This window comes from Hippocampus bargibanti, linkage group LG08 (assembly GCF_051943395.1).
Source record: "Hippocampus bargibanti isolate YZ-2025 linkage group LG08, ASM5194339v1, whole genome shotgun sequence".
NCBI classification, from domain to species: domain Eukaryota; kingdom Metazoa; phylum Chordata; class Actinopteri; order Syngnathiformes; family Syngnathidae; genus Hippocampus; species Hippocampus bargibanti.
In genome coordinates this window covers 17,876,917-17,904,009 of record NC_142741.1, presented here as the reverse complement: position 1 = coordinate 17,904,009, position 27,093 = coordinate 17,876,917, and the positions used below count along the sequence as shown (strand labels likewise).

At 38.4% G+C, this 27,093-nt stretch overlaps 1 protein-coding gene across 4 annotated transcripts in view; it reads left to right on the top strand.

Moving 5' to 3' along the window:
* The window catches only part of klf12b (Kruppel like factor 12b), a 72,650-nt gene extending 46,623 nt beyond the window's left edge, over positions 1-26,027 (top strand). For all 4 annotated transcript variants that reach the window (XM_089002271.1, XM_089002268.1, XM_089002270.1 and 1 more), the window contains 3 exons: positions 7,459-7,594; positions 18,532-18,689; positions 19,447-26,027. In XM_089002271.1, the coding sequence (XP_088858397.1) occupies positions 7,459-7,594; positions 18,532-18,689; positions 19,447-19,628 (476 nt within the window). In that variant the 3' untranslated portion in view covers positions 19,629-26,027. The remainder of the gene's footprint in view (positions 1-7,458; positions 7,595-18,531; positions 18,690-19,446) is intronic.
* Positions 26,028-27,093: the final 1,066 nt, after the last annotated feature.

Below are 27,093 nucleotides of genomic sequence, written 5' to 3'. Positions count from 1 at the left end.
TATATACTGTATACAAACTGTAGCATAGAAAAAAAGAAAAAAAAAAACGTTATTATCGTGTTACCTTTACTTATAAATGAAGTCCAAGTCTCTGTCTCAAAGGAGATCACTGCCAGTGAAGAAAGTCGTCCTTGATCAGTCCTGTTCCGACTGTATGTTTTCAGTCTTTTGAGAATGACCGCTCCACTGATGCTGTAGCAGCTGGAACAGTGAGCACGAGCTGGAATAGTTTCAATGAAATCCTTATTGGCCTAAAGGCTGAGAAGCTGTCCAGGAGATTTACATTCATCCCTCACTGTTTGTGAGCTATACAGTCCGGTGTTGGTCTTCCTTTAATTATTATCTACTGCTTCGATTGAAAGTCCAGTTTAGAAAACTCTTTCAATTTAGATATGTAATCCACCATTCTGAAAATAAGGCCAAGCAACACGAAAAAATGACTGGATGGGTGCACTTGCACTTAACTGTTTACTGTAGCTTGCTGTCACTAATTATATTATTCTGCAGCCGAGGAGTCGCAAGAAGAATCTGTAATCACCAGCGCCCCCTGTCCTGAGGCAGGAGAACTGTGTGCCTCACCTATGCACACAGTTTTGATAAAAATAAAATAAAATAAACACTGTCGTGCAGTGTTCATAATGTACAGTGACTGTACATTATATACACCAGCTTCTTCTTCTTTTCCTTTCGGCTTTTCCCTTCAAGGGGTCGCCACAGCAAATCACTGTCCTCTATCTTGAGCGGTTTGATCCGCATGTTTGTTTTGGCCAAGCTTTTACGTCGGATACCCTTCCTGACACAACCCTGTGTATTTATCCGGGCTTGGGACCGGCACAAGAAGACATATGTCCCTTTGTGGCTACAGAACAAGCAACTCGCTCAGTAAAAGGCTCCCAAACATAAAATGGTAATCCAGCTAAACTATAGAAATTTAGTTCATACACTAAAAGCTTTTGAACACTTTAATAGCGATATGCAGAGAGACAGCAAAGTGGTCTCACTGCTGAGCAAGCCAGGACAGTTAGCATAGTGATTGCGCAATCCATGGTGAAGCTCAGCCGGCTGCTGCCTCACTGCTTGTCTCCACTTCTCCAGTATTTGAATGGTAAATGTGAAAATTCAGCGATTTTGAAAAAAATACAAACATGGTGAAGTTAAATGGAAAAGAATGTTAAAGTACAAATCACTAAATAAATATAACTGTTTAATTTATTGTGTCATTTCTTTATTTGTGAATAATAAATCTCACAGTGATTCACGGGTCCCCATAGTCTTGTAAATATAACTTTCCCTAAACTGCCTTTGGTCACAGTTACTTTGTGATTTAACAATGAAGGGCCGATTGATTTTTCACAAAGGGTCAGAAAGGTTTGGATTTTTTTTGGGCCTGAATAAACTGAATTGGCAATTAAAAACTGCATTTTGTATTCCTTTTAGTTGCCTCTGAATACACATCCTGTTTTTAATGGCATTCAATGTATGTAGTAAGCAGCCAGGGCAGAGACTTTGTTTTTAAAAACAAATACTTTTTTTTAAATTTAGTGTACGCAGCCCACTTGGCAGCCCACCACTGTGTTATAAAACCGAGTTGAGAGGCCATCTGTTGAAGCAAGTGAAAAAATATACAGTACAGAGAATGGAACGAATGGAACTCGAAAAAAAATAAATAAATATGCTAGTTACCAACTAGCGCAGGTACAGATATTGAAAGTTAAGGGCTAATGTGAATATGGTTGTAGAAATCTTGTGACAATTGTGTTTTTGTGACTTTAAAGAGTTTGATGGTTCTCTTTATTTTTAAGTAGGTTCGTTGTCAGATCTCCCAGGCAGGTGACGCGCAGAGCTTGATCGTGGCGTGGAGGCGAGCAAGTCGTGCCGTGATGTCCGTCCGACGCCCGGCGTCAGCCGGGCGCCTGAGCGGGTCTTTGCAAGTCTCTTTGAGTCTGTGAGTCCGAGATGAGTCTGAGATGATTCTGCCCCGTGGTTCGCCCAATCTCTCTGTCCCGCGACAGCTCCTTTTATACAATTTTCAAGCGTGTGCTATGCGTCAGGGTGAGACGCACACCAAGGAGATCAAGGAATTGAAAGACATGAAAGGGTTGAAAGGCGCACTTCAAAATCATACACACGTGTGACGCAACAACTTCAATTACTTAAGCCAAGTAATAGGTTTTGACATTTATTGTAGGTGTTTTTCTATGATACTTTGGGCATTGCTTGAAGTTGCTGGTTTGAGCATTACGTATATTGTAGCTTGTGCACATTCTACTTACTTCCACTTCTGATGGAAACCTTGTGTCTTGTGTCAAACAGGGGGCCGTAATTTTTGCGTCCCCCCCAACCCCCTCATTTTCCAATCAAGCTCTTAGGTCCTGTTTAATGCCTTTTTGTTACAAGGTAGCAGCAGAAAAGCAGCAAACATTTGCAGCACTTGCAATGTCATGCAAGGTGTAACTGCTTTTCTCCCTTTGGGTGGGGTTTTTACTACTAACCACGGGGAGGGAACCTACACTGCCTGCTCTTGTCCACCTCCCGCACCATACACAGAGCAAGTGTTCATTTTTTTCTAAATGAGGCTGCTTTTGGTCACATCCTGCAAGGATGGACATTTAGGCTTCATGCCCATTCATGAAACCTACTTATGAGCATATGAAGAGGGGTGTGTAATTAGTATGGGTGGGGTGATCCTCAGAGATGCCTGTTGTGAAAAAAACAGGGAGAAAAATAGGACGGGAAGATAACTTGCATAACAGGGTGTGGATCCGTATTTGAGATGGGTGGTACTCACACACATCACACACACAAATACACTTATGAACAAAGCCAAGTTGACATAATACAGTATAAACTAAACTGATGGATTTAGTCATTTAAATTTAAAGTTGTGTCCATAATTTGTCAAATCGCTTCAAATGACTTCTACGGAGCGTATTTTACAAAGATTCCACCACATATAGCTGGTATATTTTACGTTTTAAGACTTGCCCTGAATATTCCGGAAGTCTTGTTTTTGAGTTGGTGACGAGTCGTCACGTCACGGAAGGAACGCCCCTGACCGAGAAAGGAGACACTGTAGCAGTCCTTTCATCACGTCAATGCATTAGGAAGGACCAAACAAAGTACCTTTGTTTGGTCTGAAAACTTCGTGTTGATCCGTGTTGATAGCGAAATTAGAAGGAAAACACATAAATAACCGATGGTGAATTGTTGTGTGTTGCACCGAGCAACTATTTGATATTCGCTGACTAAAATTCCCAGGAGACAAATAAGCCCATTTCCCGAACCTTTGTCGGCATCTTCTGTCTTTTTTGGGTGCTACATTTCCCCCCCAGATTCCTCAAAATGACACAGAATAAATTCTTTAATCGATTGCAAACATGTATGCTTTCATCTTCAGAACTATTTGAATCATATTCATAACTGGATGAGTAACAAAAAAAGCATCTTCTCCGAATCTGAAGCCATTGTTTTGATTCTCGAGCAAGGCAAGACATCTTGGCGTGACACCACGAACAAGGGGCCGGGACCTTCTGAAACTGACCACTTCCGGTTTCAATTTGAAGTAGTTTTTAGACACTTTAAGTCATTTTTATTGGTGTTTTGCATTTGAGTAAAAATATCATCCTGCGTGTTTTGGGTATTTTAGATGCTATAAAACGTTTTTATGATGTCAGTTAGGCCACATGAACAAAAAAGTGGTGTCGGTTGTCCTTTAAGGCAGTAACAGCCAATGAACAATTTAAGTTACAAAAAAAGCCCTGACAAAAATAACAATGCACTTTTGTAATCGACTGACGCTGCCGGAGAGGTACTGAACTTTGAGGCCACCAACACAATTTGTTCTGAGACAATCGTTGATCTCTAATTTGTTTATATCAGAGATTATTTTATCTGCCATACCTGATTTAGAGTTTGAATATAGTCTTCGGAACAAGCAATGCTGCTATCTTAAAACCTCAATCAATTTTAATTTTTTTCAGGAACGTTTGACCATTTCTGACAGTCATACTAGGGTATAAATATGTTCACTACAGTTGGAACGAAAGCATGAAAGAACATCTTCACTTCAATGGCAAGTGACATTAAGTGTGAGAAGATAAAAATGCACAAAATGGTTCATTTATTGCTGGCTTAAGTGAGGTCTCCTAATATGTTCCTGGTTGTCGGCATGATATAACACTGTCAAAGCAGTTCTTTTGGAAAAGCCAAATTTACCTTGGTTACTGGCTTAACAGAAGTGAGATATACTTGATGCTCTCATGCATGGCCCTGATTTGAACTCTGAAATTGTAGGCAAAACGAAACAAAAAGAGCACACAAAACATAATTTCCTTTGATACTGTTTGATGATAATGAAGTCTTGTGACATGCACTGACATAACGTGTTATTGATGCTGTGCATTTATGATCCCTTGCTGGAGGTGTTTTTCTTTTAAAAGACTCTTCTAAACTTCTATCCTTTTTTTAAATCTTTTTTTTTTTTAATTTCAGTGGCCATCAATTGTAACCTACATTGAGTTTTGCTATTTGCGGGATGGAATGGTCACTTTCCCCAATTTGGTGGTGGTCAACTGTACATTCTCATATCATAAAATATCACAAATACAGTACATGTTGAATTGATAAAGCCATATATCTATCTGCATTCTTTTGTAAATTGATATCTGATTTTCTAATTTCTTTGCATGACACACTGGTAAGGTGGGATTTATTATTTTTTTGGTACAAATTAGTGGTAGTACTGTTGCTTAACAGACTGCAAATTTAATTTCTGTTTTAAATTAAATATCAAATAGACAAGATGAACTTAATACAACTAGGCTACAAATTTACAAGGTGAACTTCTCCAATAGAACTATATTAATAAACTGTATTTTACATTCAGTCACAATTCATTTGCTTCTATTTTAGCATGACATATAACAAAAATATGTCTTTATAATTGATCTGATATTGTTGAGTTTAATACAGATTAAAATATTGTACATTGGGACAGTACCTTCAAATATGTGATTATTAAAATGAATTTGCAATATTGAGGTGAGTTACGATCATGGAACGAATGAAACATGTTATTGAGGGTACCATCGCTTTTCTCAAAAGGCGGCATTTTTGCTGTTGTACATAATAAAGGCTTTCATATGAATGTAGCACACCATGCATTAAGTATGCGAGGGAAAAAAATAAGTATGCACCCGAAAGCATCTCCACCTATTTGACTCACTCTAAAACCGATGACAGCAACACAACAGGGTGCAGTGATGCAAGTCGAATGAAAAGCTTTCAACATTGATATCAAAACACTTTGCCCACACCCACATCCACACGCCCACAAGTACGCGCACACACATACACACGCACAGGTCAGCCATCCTCTTTAAGAGAGGGCGGATACACTTCCTTTTCACTGCTGCCTCCCTGTCTCCGGCAGCAGGTTGCCATAGGAACAGGCCCTGACTGGAAACAACAGGAGCAAGAGAAAGAAAGGAAAGAAATGTGGTGATCTGCCCACCTCTCTCGCACTCCTCCTTTGTGTCTCTCGCTCAAAGTCCCCCCTCCATCCACCATCCACCCGCTCTCCACCCGCCTCACATTTCTAGCTAATTACACTCCCTAATTGCAGGCTTTCCATAGGCCAGGCGAGATGGTGAACCCCCCTCTCCCAACACACACCTACCCGCTCTCCCCGTTCAGATTGTACAAGTAGAAAGCTTTAAAAGCAGTCACTACCGCTTTATTTGCTGCTCTTATTATGGTCTGTAATGGCTTCAGTGCCATCCGAGAGGACCCTTGATAGCTTTGAAATTCATATAAGGGAGTCTCCATGTTTTCTATTGACTGGGTGTCTTTTTATTTTTGTTTCTTTCTGAATTGTTAAAAATCAATATTTAATCACTATACTGATTAGAAGGTGGTTCATCCTAAAGATGATTGTTGATATGCAATCTCCCTCCCAAAAAATCAGGTAAATGCATCTATTTTGGAAAATGACATGCAATTGCATGACTTTATAATGCTTGCGAAAGTCCGAAAGAAAGAAGCAGGCTTCTGATTGGCTGCCGTGCCGAGTATGCAAATTTCAACTGCAGGTAGCCTATGTCTGTGTGCTCGGCGACGGTACACGTGTATTGTTTGTGCGTGAAGGTGAGGGCGTCAGTGGAGAGTTTGTTGAGTGCGCGGTCAGGACAAACCATCTATGATTTGGCGGAATTTAACGCAAGTAGGTATTATTGAGCTTGAATATTTTGTTGTGTAATAAATAATATGTTTTGAATGTTGAAAGTGATTCCATTTTTCAATAAATGTTGATTTCTTTAACTTTGCCCCTTCAATGAAAACTTATTAAAAACAGACACAATCTTGATAAATCACAGTGCATATGTTATTTTAATCTATTTCCATTTCCTCCTCCAAGTATCTGCGAAATAGTATGTAAACGCCATATTCCTTGAGACAAATTTATTAACTGATCAGGGATATTTTCCACATTTGAAAGACAGTTAATAAAATGGGTTGTAGTGTTCTTACTGCGCTGAGGTTTGTACACACTACATTTAAAGGACAACCGGCAGTTTCCCACTGACATCAGAAAAACGTTTTATAGCATCTAAAATACCCAAATCAGGCACACTGATATTTTTAGTTAAATGAAAAACACCAATAAAAATGACTTCAAAATGAATCCGGAAATGGCCAGTTTCAGAAGTTCCCACCCCCTTGTTCGTGACGTCACGCCAAGACGTCTTGCCTTGGTCGAGAATCAAAACAATGGCTTCAGATTCGGTGAAGATGTTTCTTGTTACTCATCCAGTTATGAATATGATTCAAATAGTTCTGAAGAGGAAAGCATTAATGTTTGCAATTGATTCAAGGAGTCCTCCCATATCAATTCGAGCCGTCAATGACAGCGATGTAGCACCCAGAAAAAGCAGAAGATTGCGCCCAAGCTCCGTTGGAAATGGGCTGATTTGTCAGCTGGGAATTTATGTCAGCGAATATCAAATAGTTGTCTTGGTGCAACACACAACGATTCACCATGGCGTCATTTATGTCATCAACTCAAAAACAAGACTTCATGAATATTCAGCGCAAGTCTTAAAACGTAAACTATAGCTATATGCTGTGGAATCTTTGTAAAATACGCTCAGTCGAAGTCATTTGAAGTGATTTTATAAACTATGGACATAACGTGTCCGGAGAGACACCGACATGGAAATGATTCATTTCATGCTTGTGCAGGGAAGCATGCGTTTGTACTAAAATGTTCAAATGAAACAAAATATCAGTCAGTTTTGATGAACACAGTCCTGGAGGTATAAGGAGGTATGAAGCTGTCAGAAGCTAACAAAATATTTCACAAGGCTTTTGTTGAAAAATATTATACCTTTTTTCAGTACCAAACCAGAATGATCTTTGTTGTTTCGGCAGCACCTTAATGGTCTTGTCTCATCCTCATAGCACACGCGGAACACGACGGCCTGTCGCCGCGTCACATCAAGAGTGACAGCGATGACGACGACCTGCCAAACGTGACGTTGGACAGCGTCAATGAGACCGGCTCCACTGCACTGTCTATAGCCCGCGCTGTACGAGAGTGAGTATCTGTCGATCTCTTTTATATATATATATATATATATATATATATATATATACAAACACATTTTTTACATGTGCCATTCGATCTATTATTTGTTCGTTCTTTCTTTCATTCTTTCGGTCTTTCGTTCGTTTGTTCGCTCATTTATTTATTTATTTATTTATTTATTTATTTATTTATTCATTCATTCACTCACACACTCATTCGTTCATTCACTCACACACATTCATTCATTCATTCATTCATTCATTCATTCATTCATTCATTCATTTATCAGAAATGGTGTCATATGTTCCTACACATTTTTTTGATGCAGAATTGAAAAGTGACTTGACTTTTCCGTCTGTGTAAGCTCTCAGTCGTACAGGAGTGGTCCATCGATGAAAAGGTTTCTTCATCCGTCATCTGTACTTCTTTGAAGGTGTCGGACGTTTCACTTCTTATCCAAGAAACTTCGTCAACAAACTAAAGTCTTACTGGTAGTTTAGGCCATATATATATATATCCCTACTGTCCAGATATGGCGGTGCCGGACTCTGCTGTGAAAGGTCCCTGCTCTCCGGTTAGGGGGGAGCAGAGGACTACTCCCTGCAGCTCCACTGATTGTTCTGATTGTTCTGACTAACGATTGGCCTGATTGCCCCACTTGAGGGTCAATCCCTTGAGGTGATACTGCCGGTATCACCTCATCAATATTACTAATCCTATGTTGCCTATTGTATGAATGATTTATGGTGATGATGATGGTTTAATGAAGGATTTAGTTGTTTTATGAAAATAGCTTCTTTTACTTCCCTTTCAAACAATCTATGTTCTTTCGCTAATCTATGTTCTTTTAAGCTCATTGTCATCAAATGAGTGGTTGATAGCTTTTAGGTGCATATGTACTGCCGATTGAGGCCCACTAGTATTATCCCTGCAATGCTGATGGTCTTTTTTTGAGAATGTGTTTAGTCTCCCCAATGTACTGCTCTTTACAATTTTCATTCTTACAATGTATTGAATAAACTACATTACTTTGTTTTTCATTTGGCAGCCTATCTTTTGGATGCACTAATTTTTTCCTTAAAGTGTTTATCGGTTTGAAATAAGTAGGAATTTTGTGTTGCCAAAGGACTCTTTGTAGTTTTTCAGAAACTCCTGCAATGTAAGGTACTGCTACTCCTTTCCTTTTTGTATCTTCAGAATTTTTGGTTTCATTCCCTATTCTTTCTTTCTGACATTTGTGAAATGTCCACTGAGGGTACCCACAGTTTGTGAGTGCTCTCCTCTAATGTTTTGACTCCTTTTCTCTACCTTCAACGTCCAACACCTTCAACGAAGTACAGATGACGTCTGAAGAAACCTTTTCATTGATGACTTGACTTTTCTTCAAGCACGTCAGATTTTGGAGATATTTTGTTTTGTTTATAAGTTAAAATCACCAAAACTTGTGCTTGATGGATTTTACCATGCCTTGTAACATATACCTAACTTTTCAGAAAACGAAAATCCCACTTGTTGCTGAATCGATGCCTCGACTCATAAATACTGTATTACAAAATGAATTACAGTAAAGTCTCGTTATATCGATATTCAAGGGAGTCCGAAAAAATATCGATATAACCGGGACTATCGATATATCCGACCCTGTTTGCATGTAATTTTCTCCGTGCGTGCATAGAAATAGTATCGATATAACCGGGACTATCGATATATCCGATATCGATATAACGAGACTTTACTGTACTATATTAAATGTATTATTATAATTAAACTTGTGTTGAAAAATCAGTGAATCAATAAAAATGAATCATCTAGAAAATGTACTTGCATCCCTGATTAAAGTATTTTGTCAATATTTTTTTGTAAATAATGTTCAATATAATTATTGGTTCCCAAGTGCATCATCCACAAAAGACTCTCCCAAACAGACGCCACCCTAATTTCTCCCATTAGTCAAAAAACACTTAGAAAGCGGAATTATCTCATTTAATTGTGCTGTTCACACACAGACATGAGTTTAGCTAATTTAAATGTTTGCTGATAACCAAAACAGTCGCGCCAACCAAGTAAACACGCCTCCCAGATTAATTAAAGTGATGAGCCTTATATCATGTTGCCAAAATGTTTCCTGAGCAGTATCAATGCTCAAGTAACATTCTGGAAAGATGTGACATGTTTGTTGCCTCTCGCCCACTGGAATATATACTGATAAACTTTAAATCAATGGGTCATGTTTTTAAACCAATCAAAAATCTGAGCCACTCATTGGGTGCGTAATTGCCCTGACTGTGACTGATACTCCTCTATGTCACGGTAGACATCTTGCACAACACAACCTGCAGACTAGACGTTGCATCTGCGAGGCTGAGTCCAGATAAACTTCAGCTAATATCAACCAGGCCATCGCGCACAAACGGACATAAAAGAACTAACGACTGGGTCTATTATAACTTTGTTTCAAACTAAAATAGCGCCCGGCACGACATGAGTTCAAGTGTGGACACATACCTAATGCTGTAAACAAGTTTATGGTGCCATGTTAAAGCTGACATTTATGTGTCCAGTGAGCTCTGACATCTATTTTAATGTTAGCTCATGAATTACCCAGCTGTAGCCATGGCCTGGTTACTGTTTTAAAAGGTCTTTGAACTTAAATTACATGTCAAACTCAAGGATAGGTTGACTATTGTAGAGGTACAGGTTATTGTCCCCCCGACATAAAAGACCTTGTCAATCTCCCTGGAAGTGCTTTTCCACACTGTGCTTGGATGTAATGCGTGGCAGGCATAGTTTAGGGCCTCCGGGCGGAGTGGGCTTCAGCGATGCCAGCCCATCTGTGTTGAATGAAAAGACTTGCCTCTTGAGCAGATGACAGCGACGACGCTTTCCTGATGGTGAGCAGGAAGTCGGAACCCAGCCCCCTCCTTGACTGCAGGCCGTCGAGTCAGAACAGCCGCCTGGCCAGACTCAATCTCATGGTTATTTAGTATAACTGTGAGGAAAGTATCGCCTTTCATGTGGGAACATGTTGCTACCAAATAACTTCTGGACTCAGGAATTGCCCATTAACTGTCCATTGATTGTTGATTGTTCAATTTCAACTCAGACAGCTCATTGCAACTTAATCCAGTATCATCCCATTGAAACTGCATGTGCGCATCAAAGACAATTTTGGAAATGGTGGCAAAGACATTTACAGATAATTTGAATGGTCACTTTTTTTTGTCACAAATACATTTTGAAAATGATCCACGGAACTCATTTTTTTCAATATGCTTCTCTTTCTATTTCTATTTCTATTTCTATTTCTATTTCTATTTCTATTTACTTATCATATTTTCAGTAATGCACCCAATGATTGGTGTATTTTCAAACTCTTTCCATATATAAGGCATACCAGATTATAAGGCGCACGTTCAATGAACGGCATGTTTAAAAACGTTTTCTATATACAGTATAAGGCATACAACATTGAAAGGCGCTACAGTAGAGGCTGGAGTTATGTTATGCATCCATTCGACGGTGCTGCGCTAAAGGAAATGTCAACAAAACAGTCAGATAGATAGCGAATATTGCAGGGTTTTATCAGAGATTATCACAATACAATAATAAATATATTTTTCAGAGAATTACAATAATTCTTTATAATGTTTATGTTAAAATGTTCAATTTCTAATCATTGTGCCAAAAATATAAATTATGGCAAAATTACGAAAAAAAAATACACCTTCAAAGTAATTTTAATAGATTATTGAAATGAAACACTGGTTTATATATACCATGATGGACCGCACACGACTTCTTCTACAGGGGGAAATGGATTCATGGCAGCTAAGAGCAATTACGAGACCCGTTGTGGCTCAATGTTACTTGACATAAAGTATAACGTGCACGGGCTTACAAGGCACAGGGTCATCATTGTAAGAAAATCAAGGCTTTTGGGTATCCCTTATAGTCCGGAATATAACATATATACTTTTTGTATTTCACTTTCTTCTTGTCCTGCTGTAAATTGGGAATTTCTCGATTGTGACACAAATAGACTTCCTTATCTTATCGAATCAAACTAGATGAAATTTTGTTCGTCCCAAGAAAAGCAGACTATTGAAATTGTTAGGAAAGCTAAAAGACCATTTGAAACACTGAACGAACACTGGCGAAAGGGGTGTTCACACGGCACACATTTGCATCGGTGCTGCACCGATGTATTGTGTTGCGATATATCTTACACTGGTGTACATTTTGTGGCGCGTTCACACGTATTAAGCTTCTTAAGCTTCTTACTATAGAGAAACTTATTAACCCCAGTACAGCCCCGCTTGCGTGCACATGCCATTTTCGGTGGCCGTGGAATATATAGGATTTATACGCAAACAAAACATGCACATGCATAAACCATACTTAAATTTTCCCAACTTATTTGTGACATCAAAAACTCATGGTTTATACTTCTTCAGATGATGCTGTGGTCAATCAGACACTCATAAACCATGAAAGGATGTGTGTGTGTGTGTGTGTGTGTGTGTGTGTGTGTGTGTGTGTGTGTGTGTGTGTGTGTGTGTGTGTGTGTGTGTGTGTGTGTGTGTGTGTGTGTGTGTGTGTGTGTGTGTGTGTGTGTGTGTGTGTGTGTGTGTGAGAGAGAGAGAGAGAGAGAGAGAGCACATTCAGATAGAATTGCCTGTTTATTGGCAATGTTTGGAGATGCGCATACACACACACACACACACACACACACACACACACACACACACACACGCACACACACACACACTGTCATTGGGTAATTCAGAGGAGAACTGCATTTGGCAGGCTCCAACCTTACTCTGCCCAAGCATCTAGCCAGGCTTACTCTCTCACTCCCATCCATCAGTACAGTAGACCTCAGGTGTCCATTTGCCCCTGCTGTACATCAATAGATGTTCCTGCATCGTGCACAGCCACTTCCACAAGGAGGTCAACTCACTGTTCACACTGAGACCAGGCTAGACTTGGTTGTGTGTGTGGGGGACACATCCATCTCAAGTTACACACATATGCACGGCATCCCACATGACGTGTGGGATTGTGTTGATCTACTGAGAGCTCCTTTGTGAGGCTGAAAGGAAGGATTCATTTCATTCCGCATTTGCTTTCACACCAGCATCATGCAGAGATCACAAAGGTGTAAGGGCACAATTTTCATTCCAGGTTTCCATATATTAATATGATTGAAATGAGAGAGGCATGTGTGCACGTGAGTGTGGTGTGTGTGGAGTAGGTTTCTTCAGGAAGCTCCTCCATATTCATGCATTTTCCAGGGGTTGGCTATTGTTGGAGGACAGTATTTGAAAAGTGAGGTTGGAAGGAGTGTGTGCGTCTAAGACAGACTTCCCTAAACTGGCAGTTGCAAAGACAACCTAAAGTCCTTGTAACGTGAATTATTCACTTCCCCAGTGGATGACTGTTTATTACATCAGCCTCAGAATGTAGATGTTCAAGGTTCGACTCCGGCTCCATTCCATTGTTGAGTTTGCATGTTCTCCTCTGGCCTACATGGGTTTCCCCTGGGTAATCTGGTTTCCCTGGTGAACGACGTTGCAGCCTTGCCAATGTAATGGCTCGTCAAAAAAAGGTGTGCGTCTGTGTGTGCGTCTGTGTGTGCGTCTGTGTGTGTGTGTGGGGGGGGGGGTTATGTGGCCTATTTTTTTTTCTCTCTCTCTCTCTCTCTCTCTCTCTCTCTCTCTCTCTCTCTCTCTCTCTCTCTCTCTCTCTCTCTCTGTCTCTCCCTCTCTCTCTCTCTCTCTCTCTCTCTCTCTCTCTCTCTCTCTCTCTCTCTCTCTCTCTCTCTCTCTCTCTCTCTCTCTCTCTCTCTCTCTCTCTCTCTCTCTCTCTCTCTCTCTCTCTCTCTCTCTCACACACACACACACACATCACTACCTCACTCTCAGCCATAGCTTCGCAAAGTGTACCTCTCAGTGCAAACTCCTTCTGCTCGGATGACACAAGCCAATGCTCAGATTTGCTTTTGGGCTCACCTTTATATATTATGGCAGTGCAAATCAACCAGGAGTGAATGAGGATGCGTTTAGTATGATGATTTATTTGGCGGATCTAATCAGTCATGTCATTGATGAATTGCACAAATGATGGCATGATGGTCAACGTCAATTTTGCATACATTTTCATCAATGATCAACCAAAGTCCAATATAAACCGATGCGTACAACCGAAGACTGACTCTGACTTATAAAATGAGTTACTATTTCCTCCTTTTTCTCTAATATTGTAGATCCCAACACTCTGTTTTCTGTCTCTTTGGCTGATAAGTTAGGTAGTTAAGTATAGTTACGTCAAGGCCGATCTGTGTGCAAATGTTGAGCTGGAGTCTAGACGATTTCCGTCAATATTAAGTGACTTAATAAATGCAAGGCATGTCATGCTTCTGGGTATACTGTCCTCTAAGTCGACACATCACTCTGGCTTGTTACTCAAGACATAGCGGAGCCAGAGCTTGCGCAATGTGTAGGAGTGCAGCCGTGCTTGGAGTCATATTCTCTGACAGGTACCACAATGGCCGATGGGAGGCCACCCAGGGCACACTTTCTCACGTCCTTTCCTGTTTTCTCTGCAAAGCCGCAATTAGACGCAGCGTGAGAACCTCATCCGTTAGCACGACCCCACTTTCCTTTTCACCGAGCACACAGATGCTATTGTGTTTTAATAAAGCAGGATCCAGAGCTCCCCTTTAGGGTGACACACATCACACACATTCTGATCAACTCCTGTTCGAGAGAAAAAACAGAGAGAGAAACTTGAACAGAGGTCAGCAATGTTTAAAATACTTCAAAGTGCTACTTCCTTTTTTCCCTTGACACAAAAATAAACTGAGGTTCGGAGGCATTGTAGCTAGACTGGCTTTGACTTAGGGCTTACATGAGAAAAGTACCAATTGATGATCACAAGGCCGCTACGGGACGATAAGATCAAAGTTTTACGCAGGCACAGCAATGGATTAATGAGCTATTAGCACACGCTGTACTTCGAAAAGGCTGAATTACCTCCACATGGTTTATTTTTTTTAATGTAGATTATTTGTTTTGATTTTACTCCCTCCCTTTCTGCGGTGACTCTTCATAAAGACCTGGAATGATAATTTTATACAAATCACCTTATCCATTAACACCGTGAGTCTTTTAAGAGGCGCAGCGTTTGTTGCATGAAGTCTGTCTCAATCTGTGTAATGAGAGTTGCAATGGTAAAAATAGAACATCCATCCATATTGAAGTGAAGAATGTACACCAAAAAATGGTTCTGATCAAATGACAGCTTATGCCTATGCAGATGAGATTGCTCAGGCATCTGAATAGGATTCCTCCTGGGCGCCTCCCTGGTGAGGTGTTCCGGCAATATCCCACAGGCAGGAGTCCCCGGGGTCGACCCAGGACACGCTGGATAGACTATGTCACTCAGCTGCCCTGGGAACGCCTCGGGATCCGCCGGGAAGAGCTAGAAAGAAGTAGCTGGGGAGAGAGAAGGATGGGCTTCCTTACTCAAGATGTTGCCCCAAATGAGTTTATTTTCAATGGGAGAATTTACAATTCAGAAATAGTTCAATTCAACAGTTATTATACAGTATATATTTTAAATACACCACATTTGTGGTCACGGAACTCTGAATCATTTATTATCATATAGAAAATAGCTAGTGCTTTTTCAAAAAAAGAAAAATCATGAGGATCCATGTATAATTGTTTTCATTGGGGCAACTGATTTCACAAATGAAATTACATTTGAATTTGATTTTTTCTTTCTTTCAGTGGACTTGTTCCTATTTGAATAAATAAATAAAATTCATTTAAAACCCAAAATAATAAAGCAATTCATCTCTGTTACTTTTTATTATATTCATTTATTATTTGTAATTATTTTTTATTTTTTATTTTTTTTCATTCACATATAGTCAAGTGGTTATCACAGTATCCCTGTGTGGAGTTTTGTACTCCAAAAACATGCATGGCAGGCAGATTGACTACTCCAAATTAGGTTTGTGACAGTGACTGTTGTACGTCTTTGTGTGCCCTGCGATTGGCTGGCAACCAATTTTTGTTTCATGTGTTCACACTACTTTGACTCACTTGTTGATGTCATGTTATTATAATAAATGTAAAAATGAAAACACTTTATTCATTATGAGTTTAGACATTATTTTTGTATTGAATAACTATGACAATACAATATAAACACAAAAAATCAACATTTGAAAAATCATGAAAATGTACAGAAAATATCCAAAACAGTCAGGTTGAATGTTGCGCAGCAGAAAGTATAGTAAAACACAAAAAGCAAGTTCATGAGAATTTCATTTGCAGCTAGCAATACGCCAAGAGCATCAGGTATCTCCACATTCTTTTCTGCTTGTTTGTGTGTACCATATTTTTGAAAAAAAAAAAAAAAAAAAAAAAAAAAGATGTTAAAAGATGCAAGTGGAAACAGGAAGTGGTGTTAGCTGTGGTGTGACAGTCCATTGTGTGAACTGTCTGGCACTCAAACCCACCCATTGATCTTCCTCTCTCATTTCTTCATCTGGCTATCTTAAATGCACAATGACATGCAATACGTACAACAGCACATTTAGTTATTTGGTAACACAAGGTAAATACACTCATGGGGGCCTTCACATCTGAATATTAATGTTTCTTCCCCAACTCAACCCTGTGAATTTGAAACAGTTAATTTTCCTAGTTAAAATCCGTCAAATCCATTTTGATGAAAATGATCGGACATGTCAATTGTGTTAATGCTTTTACTGTAACTGATATGAACAATAGACTCATTGATAATAATCACATTTACTAGTAATCAACTTTTCCATTTCAACCACCTTAATCTTCATCAAGAAAAGTGTTGGTTGTGTTATTCGTGTCACTCTCCACTTGATTTCTGCGACATTGTCCGATAATACTGACAGCTAAGCATCAAAATTTCATGTCAATTGGAAACAGGTTTTGATCAAAAACAGTTTCCTCTTGCCTTCTTCACTATACTGTGATAGCTCTGCTTTGTTTGCCATTCAATGTACATGCAAGGTACTGTAGTTGTAATTGTTACTTAAATCAAGTCCCCTCATGACCAGTGTTTTTTCATTGAACATGTGAATTAAGATTAAAACAATAATGATTACTTTCAAGAAAACATTTCTCACCATTTTTCTGAGTCATTTAGAACCCCAGACTGGAATACAATTTACCATACTGTCGTCCTAATATCACTTTTACCTTGTTGTGATTAACTGACAAAAGACATAATCAGGGTGATACTGACCACTTCCGATTGTGGCAATGCCACAATAACAAACGACCAGAATTAAATAGTAGTTGTTAATCTTAGTGGGCTCAATTGGGCTTTGAAACACAGAAAGGAAGGTGAGGTTGTCGACATCTTTTGTTATAATGCAGGTTTACACCGCCACCTCCTGGCAAAATTGCACATTGACCCACAGGATCAAAATCAGAAATCCTTTAATAGTCCTACAATGGGCAAATTTGCCGTCTACAGCAACAATTTGAGGGGGGTGCGGGAGGGGTGTGAAAAGATGAAAAACTAAATATTCTAAGCATAATAGAAATGTCAGAGATGTATGGCATGTATACTGTAACCGTGCACACATGTTTCATAAAGAACTACATAGTGCAAGTATAAAATGTCAGAGGACTGAGATGTATATTGTAACTGTGCAAAAACATTTCATAACAAACTGTACATAGTGCAGGTATAAAATTGAAAAATATTGCGTCAACATAAGAGGATGTGTATGCTATTTACAGTGCAAGAGTCCAGTTTTTTATGTATCATTATTATTATTATTATTATTATTAATAATAATAATAATAATAATAATAATAATAATAATAATAATAATATGTTTTATTCACATGTGATTATTAATAAGCCTGACAGCAGGTGGCAGAACCTCTCATTCTTGCTGCGTGGGTGTAACAGTCTCTGGCTGAAGGAAGATGAAAGGAATGAAAGAAGTAGAAAAACAAAATACATGAGCTGCAGTGACTCCCGCGGCGCCATGTTGAAGTCAAAAGAACAAAAAAAAAACCTAAATACCAAATAATACGACAACACAAAGACAATATGACAACACAAAGACACAGAGAGTCATTCATTATTAAGCACTTTCTGGATCCTCTTTTTTTACATGAAGCAGCTCTAGATGAAAGAGAAGAAGATTAAAGCATCCTATTCCCTGGTGGATCAGGGACATCATCACAGTACTGGCAGATTCGTGCTGCCAAAAAGGCGCAAACGCTCAGCACAGTCTTCTCCTTGATGAATGTCGTGGCCAAAAATGCTGAACAATAATCCGTATCCATTCCACACGACGCACAACGACACAAAGTGACAAAAGAAAACACATAAACAAAACAAAAACAACAAACAAAAGCAAGGCTTATGAGAGCACTCGATGGCGGCTGCCTACTTGGGCACCATCTTTGACTTTTTTGGACTTCAAGGGTGGATGGATGGAATTCATTAATCCATCCATCCATCCATCCATCCATCCATCCATCCATCCATCCATCCATCCATCCATCCATCCATCCATCCATCCATCCATCCATCCATCCATCCATCCATCCATCCATCGATGAAGATTTAGGTTACATTTTAATGTGTGAATATAGTATAGCCATCCATTATCCATACTGTTTATCTTTATGAGGGTTGCAGGCCTGTGGGAGTCTCGCCCAGCTGTCTACAAGTTAGGCGACATACAACCACCTGCACTGATCACCCACCAACTGCTGTTTTTATACCTGTAGTATAATTGCTTAATGTTTGATCTGATAACAAAATTTGTTGTCCATAATATATGAAACTCATCTAGAAATGCATGATTATTAGTTATTAGCACTCTGTTTAAATGGCTCAAAATCCTTTGACTTTCTTTTGTGTTTCAGTTCAATGTCACCATTCAGTATTGACAGTTTACGGCGCCCACGGAGGTCGGAGTCACCTGATTCCAAAAAGCGCAGAATCCACCGATGCGATTTCGAGGGCTGCAATAAAGTTTACACTAAAAGCTCCCATTTAAAAGCACATCGGCGGACGCATACAGGTCAGTTTATATGAACGAGTGTGCTAATTTGTGTGTGCTATGTGCTTGCCCCAAAAGTTTTGAAGAAGATCATCATTGTCATATTTAACATTATTTGGGCTCGTCTAAGGCACAAAGAGAAAACAATATTGTACTGTTGCAACATGTAGCTCTCTAAGTCCAACCGGGGAAGGGGAATGTTAACGTGATTAAGCAGCGCCACTGGCCTCTAACTCCAAAGTAATAAGATACATAATTAGGTTAGTCTAATTTTGAAATGTTCGGAGACTAAAGTTTGGTTCCTAACACAAGGTGATAACAAGGTCCACAGTTGCTCCATTGAACTTTAAACCAGTAATGTTTTTTTTGGTAAAATATTTCAAGTATATTCGAAAATGGCCAAAAGCATACTTTTTTACCCCTTAACTGCTGTCGTGGGCATTTATTGTATTATCTTTGCAAGGTGAGGTCAACCCCTAATCTTACCTATAAGCTCTTGCCTCTAATGAGGTATCCGTAGAATCCGTAGAAAATCCACAAGACAACATTAACATTCAGTTGGGGAGCTAAAAGAAATAAAACAAGCTTTCGCTGCTCCAGTGAGATGTCTACATGTATTTCAGCAGCACAGCACATAAGTATCATGTTAAGAAAACATTTTAGTAAATCTATCAAAAAGGGGGTATTAAAATGACCACATTAAAAAGTTTGATGCAGCTATTGTAAGGAGACACGAGAAATTGTTTTTCAGAGCAGGTGTGTTTTTTTTTTTCTTTAGGAGAAAAGCCTTACAAATGCACCTGGGACGGCTGCACATGGAAGTTCGCCCGCTCGGACGAGCTGACTCGCCACTACCGGAAGCACACGGGCGTCAAACCCTTCAAATGCGCAGACTGCGACCGCAGCTTCTCCCGTTCGGACCATTTAGCCTTGCACCGGCGTCGACACATGCTGGTGTGAGACAAGTGAGAAATTATCAGTTGGGAAGCAAGGAAGGAAGGAACCATCACACATGGGGGAGCAGGATCTCCCTGGTAAATATTCTTCAGCTGGCCTGGACACACGGGAGGATCATGACAGAGAAGAAGAATGAAAACAGGGTCAAATGGGGATCTTCTTGGAAAGAGCAGCCAGTGGGGAGCTTTTAATGTCTTTTCCAGCACTGTTTGGAAGTTTTCAACATGGACTCTTTAAGCGGATGGGGGAGAAGATGCAATTTTTGGATTTCTTTTATTTTTGTTTTTGTCTTCATAATGTGAAAGACCATGGATCCACCCCCCTTTCTTTCTTCATGATGCTGGCTTTCTCGAAGCAGAAGCAGATTGGCAGCAGAGGGTGCCACTTGATCACAGATGATTTCCTCTGGTCTTGGAAAGAACCACCACAAACTCATTGATGCAATAGCTCCTTTTTTGATTAGACCACACTCAAATTTTGATTTAACGGCCCAACCCCAGCCTAAAGAAATCTGGAGTGTTTGTTGGATTTTTGAGCTGTGATGAAGCAATCAGATCAAGTGCAGTCTTAACAGTGAAAACAATACACACACAGACAGACAAAAGACCTTTTCTGAAAATCACCTTTTTCTGATATCAGGGGCCACTTTAGACCTCCAATGACCATACAAAATTAGTGAAACAATACAATTGGACAAATTATTATTATTATTATTATTATTATTATTATTATTATTATTATTATTATTATTATTATTATTATTATTATTATTATTATTATTATTATTACTGTTAATATGTATTATGCGCCTTTGGTTTTTGGGGGCCTTTTTTTGCCCTCGAGGTTTCATTGCTGGCTTTATACACTTCAGCAACATCCTGTACAGAGAACTTTGCAACAATCACAAAAAAGGACTCTGCTTTCCTTACTTCTTCTCTCAGCTGGTTTTGTAATTTGTGGATTATTATTATAATTATAATTATTTTATGTTTTTTGGTGTTTTTTCTTGCACAGCAGCACTTGACTTTAAAATGGCTGAAGTGTTACAAAGATGGCGGCAAATGCACACGCATACAGAAGAGCAATACATTGGCCTGTGATTGATGTCAAATTTTATTTTTGCTCCCATCTGTGTACAAAATTTAGCTGCCTTGAATGTCATCAGCTAGAAAATACTTCATGTGGATTAGAATGGGAACCACACTTAATTGACATTTTGTTGGAACATAGCTCATTTGCATCCATGATATGGACAAAAGCATTGGGTTGATATTACACAAAAGCCCTAGTGATGAACACAGTGGAATCTCAAATCTCTCCACACTGCAAAAAATGGAAATAGAATCATTCTGTCCTTACCTTTATAAATGCCCCATTCTTGAAAAGTGGTGGGCCATGCATTTTGTACTTGGGCCTTGAGTTCTGATTTTGCCTTCTTAATTCTTCTCCCCAGAGACCATAATTATGTTGCAATTGTAGTAACCATCATTACCGTACAAATGCAGTATTTTCAATAAATGTTATCGGGAACAGTTCCATTTTTTTAAATATAAAATACACTGGGTCATCAAACATGTGCCTCTCGGTTGAGAGGTCCAGGGTTAAATTCTGAGCTCCAACCTTCCTGTATGGAGTTTGCATGTTCTCCCTTTGCCTGTGTGTTCTCTCTGCCACCGCTCTTTTCTTCCCACATTTAAAATGCATGGTTGGTGAATTGAATGCTCTAAATCAGGGGTGTCAAATTCGTTTTTGTTACAGTTTACATTGGAGAGCCATTTGGTGGTGTGACACTATGTCAAGAAGTCCAGAATAAACAATTCTGTTCTAAGTTACAGTAATTATCGGATTAATCAGAGGAAATTTAATTGGTATAGCATTTAGGATGCATCATTGGAGGTGACGTGTTCTTTTAGCTTTCACTGGCCACGTAAGATAACATGTCAGGCCAGATTTGTCCCCCATGCTTTGAGTTTGACATCAGTTCTCTAATTGCCACATGGTGTAATGGTGAGCAGATCAGTATGTACCCTGCTGCCTGCTGCCCAAAGACAGCTGGGATAGGCTCCTGCACGCACACGACCCTCATGAAGAAATGCGGCTGGGATAAAGGATGGATGGATAAAATACATCAGCTGAATTCTAAATGTATTAATTTGCGCAGATTGCTATAAATGTGTTTTGCAATTTCAAACTGGGACAAGCTTTGCTTCAAAACCAATTTACGCCTTCCAGCTGGTCAGACCACATCTCCGTACCTGGACAGGGTAGGCGGCTTATGTAAAACGGGGCATTTCATTCAAGAATATGTGAAAGGCGGCCTTCAAAACATCTGGCTCATTATCATATCTATTTTTGAAATCATCTTAATGGGCCTCACAGTTATGGATTGGACGAATTAGTCTCCAATGTGCCCACTTGATGGTGCGGCTGTGTTTCATGCCTGTGCGTGAGTAATGTGCCACATTTAAAGGAAATGAAAGGAGACATTTGGATTGGCTGTGCTTTCTCCCACGGTAGCACAAGTATGCCATTGTGAGGGGGAGTTCTCAAAGATTGCATACATGAGCATCTGACCCGCCTCAGTGCATGACACGATCATTTCTGCCGGTCATGAAAATACAAAACTCAAAAGTATATCCGTTTGAAGTTTTTTGTTTGTCTGTGTTTTCTTAATTTTCAATTATCAACAAAAAATATTGTGAAAATTGTTTTCCAATGAATTAAAACAGTGAAAGATAAAACTTCAATTCAAACTTAGAATCTTTCATTCATTCATTTTCTGATCCGCTTTATCCCCAGTAGGTTCCTGGTGGGTGCTGGAGCCTATCCCAGCTGTCTTCGGGCAGGAGGCGGGGGACACCCTGAACCGGTTGCCAGCCAATCACAGGGCACGCAGAGACACACCAAATTGTGCCCTCACACTTAGGGACACTTTAGAGTGTAGATGGAGGACATTGATTCTCTGTGGTGACCCCTGAAGGGAAAAGCCGAAAGGAAAAGAAGAAGACTCAGTCTGCCATGCATGGTTTTGGAATTGGATAGAAACCGGACGACCCAAAGTAAAGCCAATGGCCTGGGGAGAACATGCAAACTCCACAGGGAGTCCCGAGGGGATTGAATCCACAACCTCCACACTGAGAGGTCGATGCACAAAGCACTCGCCCACTGGCCCACCAACTTAAAAGTGGCTAAGTAAAAATGTAAAACATATTTTTTTAAATGTGTGAAATTTCAGCGAAATTTCAAGAAACTGTTGAAAACCAAAGAAAGAGCCAAATGTGCGCATTTAATGATTTCAGGCTCGCTTGCTGAAATGTAGCTTTAGTCAAGGCTAGTTCTGTGACATTTCCGTCAGCATTTTCTTTCCGTTTTCGATTTGCACGACGTTTTGCGCATTTGAAATTTGCGTTTCCACTGTGTTTAATTAGATGACCTTCCATAATACTTTTGTTCACATTTAACAATATACAGGAAACATTAATATTTTTTCCACAATATTTAAACTTTATTCAAAATTTATTATTTCCAAATACAGAGATTTGCTACCGCTGCCTGCAGTGTTAAAGCAGTCAATATTATTTGATTGTGAAATAGTTATTGGAGCCAAGCCAGTAAAATGAGCCGGTGACCCTTACACACAGAAACAGACACAGAATCACACGGCACCTTGAAAATAAAGCTCGGTACCCATAACCACCCACCCTCATATACATATTAACCCAATGTGTAAATGTATGTGTTTGCTTTATTTATGTCCTGTATATAATTTGTGCACATATCAAGGTGTAATGTTAGCGACAGATATCAGCACCTTGTTTGTCATTGGTAGTATCTTTTTTCTTTTGTAAAATATTTTTTTATGGAAGATGTCAATTTATAAACAAAAAAAAAACATCATCACATTTTATGATCCATATAATATATATAAATATAATATTTTATGATTGAGGGTCACTTAAACACGCTCATATCACTTTACTTTCTGTACAAAAAAATGTAATATATGTGATAATGTTTTTAACATGCACACGTGTATATACCGTACAAATACAGGATACATGCTGTATATGTGTTGGCTAAAGAGGGCTCTTTGATTCGAGGTGCAGGATTTATTTCGTAGGCCTTTCTTTTTTTGTTTTCCTCAGAGAGTGCCATTGAAATGTATTTTCTGTATGCAGTATAAAAGGGCATAAATGCTGTTCACTTTCCTAGGTTTAAATTAGTGCTTATACAAAACAAATAAAATATGGTCATTACCTGATTATTTTTTTGTTGTTCAACTGTTCCATGTTATTGTTGTATGTTATTTTAGTGCAAAATATACTTTAAATTGGAAGGAAACTTTTGGTGTCAAAGTGGTCCGCATACTTTCATTTATTGAAAAAGTAGATGATTCATATTTTGTTGTTGTTGTACACAGTCATGTTTCTTAAAGTTGCAATACTGCAAAGATGAAGCTGATCCAATTCGTTTGTTTTCCATTCGAAACATTTTGCTATATGTTAGTTAGATGAAAAAACAGGGGAAAAAAGTAATATTTTTGACAAAAAAGGTTAATTGTTCTAAATTAATTTTACATTTCCATCCATTTATTTTTCTAGTTAGCTTTTCGCAAGGGCTGCCAGACCCTATCCATGCTTTCTCCGGGCAGTATTTTTAGTGCACACTAAACTGTCTGCCACTCAATCACAATTATTTTACACTTTGTTGAAAATATTTGCCTTTCAGATTGCTCACCACAATCACATTTTCAGTGTCCTTGAATTACTTTTCGTGTGTATTTTGTACATTGATACAGTATGCCACTACATTTTGTCAGCCCACAACAAAGACATGTTTATTCAATCCTTTGAAGAATAATCTGCCCTTGTATTCAAAATATAACAAATTCCGAGAAAGGTATACCCCTAACAGTGTACAATTTCAAAATGTACTCTGAAATTATGCTTAAAAATACAATGAAATGTCCCTTAAATAAAAGGTTTGGCAATTTCGAAACAACATTGCCCTGACTTAAATGTTCCAGAAAGATTTTTCTTTCAAAAGCCTTCTAAATTTGACACATTTCAGAGAAAGGCGTGGTTTATAAGTTTCTAATTTATTGATTAATTTATTTTTTGAATGATCAAAAAAAGTAATACATAAAATTTTAAACCTATATAATAAGATAAGGTTTCAAAGGTGATCTCTGAAGTAGCACATAGCTTCTGACAACACTCTGGCTAACATCCTTTGATTTTGTTAAATTCATTTGTTAATTTCATTCAAATATTGAGGTCAAGTCTCTGTACTATATTGTTTACACTCAAATCTTTCTCGGGGAGTGAAAAGTGTCCGCTTCTCAATCAGTTGTTTGGATACACATATCATCAAAATTCCCAAACAAGATATGAATTTGTTGCATCTTAGCAGTGTCTTGGTGGAAAAACATAATTCAGCCTGACCCAGCAGGGTGTTTTGCGTTTTTCTCCTCAATGTCTTTTTAAAGCATAATTTTGCAACGGTAACCAGGGTCAAAGTTATGCAATAATACAGTAACTATGAAAAATAATGTAAATAAATAGTGCCTCATTTGACATTACTGCTCCCTGCAGCATTTTTATTTGACAACATTGTTTGTATATCACAAAGCAACAATTAAGGAGGAAAAAAAAGAAAAGCACAGACAAAAATATGCAAGTCGGACCTCTCATGTTTTAATAACATGTGATTGCATGTATTTGCCACATCCACTCAGTGACATCACACACTGTCCATCCCACATTTTGCTACCAAAAATTGGCTCACATAAATGAAAATTGTATTATCACGCATTGAAAATAAATACATAAAAAAGAATCTTACTCGATGTTCATCACTGCTCAAATTTTGTTCATGAATTCTATCAGTTCTTTATCTACTTTACTTTCAGTGTAATTTTTGATTTTGAGATTTGGAAGAGTAGTGAAGCTGGCGACTATTTTTCAATTTGCAGATATTTTGTACGGTAAATGGTAGTTCTTGTATTTATGTAAAATGAGAGTAGTGTAAATAGCTTTCCATTTCCTTCTTTTCATTCTCGATGTGATGAAAAATGTGAGCTCACTCAGCAAACCTTAAAAGGGAGATTTTGCTCACGGAATAACAACAAAAATGTAATTTTTGTTTTTGCTTTGTTTTTGTTTTTGGGGGGGAAGAGAGAGTCAAATCTTGGGGAATAAAAGTGTATTTTTTTTCGTGTTGCTCTTGTTTCTTTCTCAGTTTTTCTAAGTAACCTATCTAGTCTGTGCTTTGTCTTCTGCTTCTTCTGTATGTCTTTTTTTCTTATGAATGGAGCTGTGAAATTTAAACCAGTTGAAACATATAAATGTATATTAATATGAATGGAGGCATGAATGTTAATAAAATTGCATTTTCTATGTATTGATTTGTATATTGTTATTCTTTGCGTGGCAAATATTGGAATTATGAGGAAGGGGCAGCATTTCCAAATGTTGATTGGTTTATTTTTGTGATAGAAAAATATGCCCCTTTTGTTGTATCATTCTGAAATGCAACCATTTTATTTATTTATTTTTTCTTTAGGCTCTCGGGTCAAATATGAGATTTACCTAAGTCCAATGGTGGATGAGTCAGGCAGGGTTTGGATGCATGGTAGTTGTCTTCCCTGAAGCTCAATTAATTTGGTCCCCACACCACCCCCCGCAACAAAGACAATAAACCAAGATCAAGTCTATCATGCTGAGTCAAAAAGTCAAAGAATTCAAATGACTTTTGAGACAACTTCCAAACATGAGCAGGTCTAAAGTGTAAAAACAAGTATGAATCATGACTGAATTGAACTTTATTCACATACTTTCACATATACAGTAAAGTCTCGTTATATCGATATCGGATATATCAATAGTCCCGGTTATATCGATACTATTTTTATGCACGCACGGAGAAAATTACATGCAAACAGGGTCGGATATATCGATAGTCCCGGTTATATCGATATTTTTTCGGACTCCCTTGAATATCGATATAACGAGACTTTACTGTACTTTAATCAAGTACAATCTTATACTAACATGAATTCACACTGATTCACCATTAAAAAATGAAGAAATCCAACTACCTTGTGTCCTTTATTCTAAATTATTTTGATATGCTCTCTTCCCGGTTTGGACACAAAATCTTTACATTGACACACACTGGTACATGAAATGAACATGTGCGGCGCGAAGATACGGATCAAATGTTTCATCGTTTTGTTCAGTAAATACAAAAATTACATTAGTAAAAGGAATCATTATGGTCAGGAAAGGTAAACAAACACCATCCCCATATATATATATATATATATATATATATATATATATATATATATATATATATATATATATATATATATATATATATATATATATATATATATATATATATATATATATATATATATATATATCATCTCATTTTCCGTACCGCTTATTCCTCATTAGGGTCG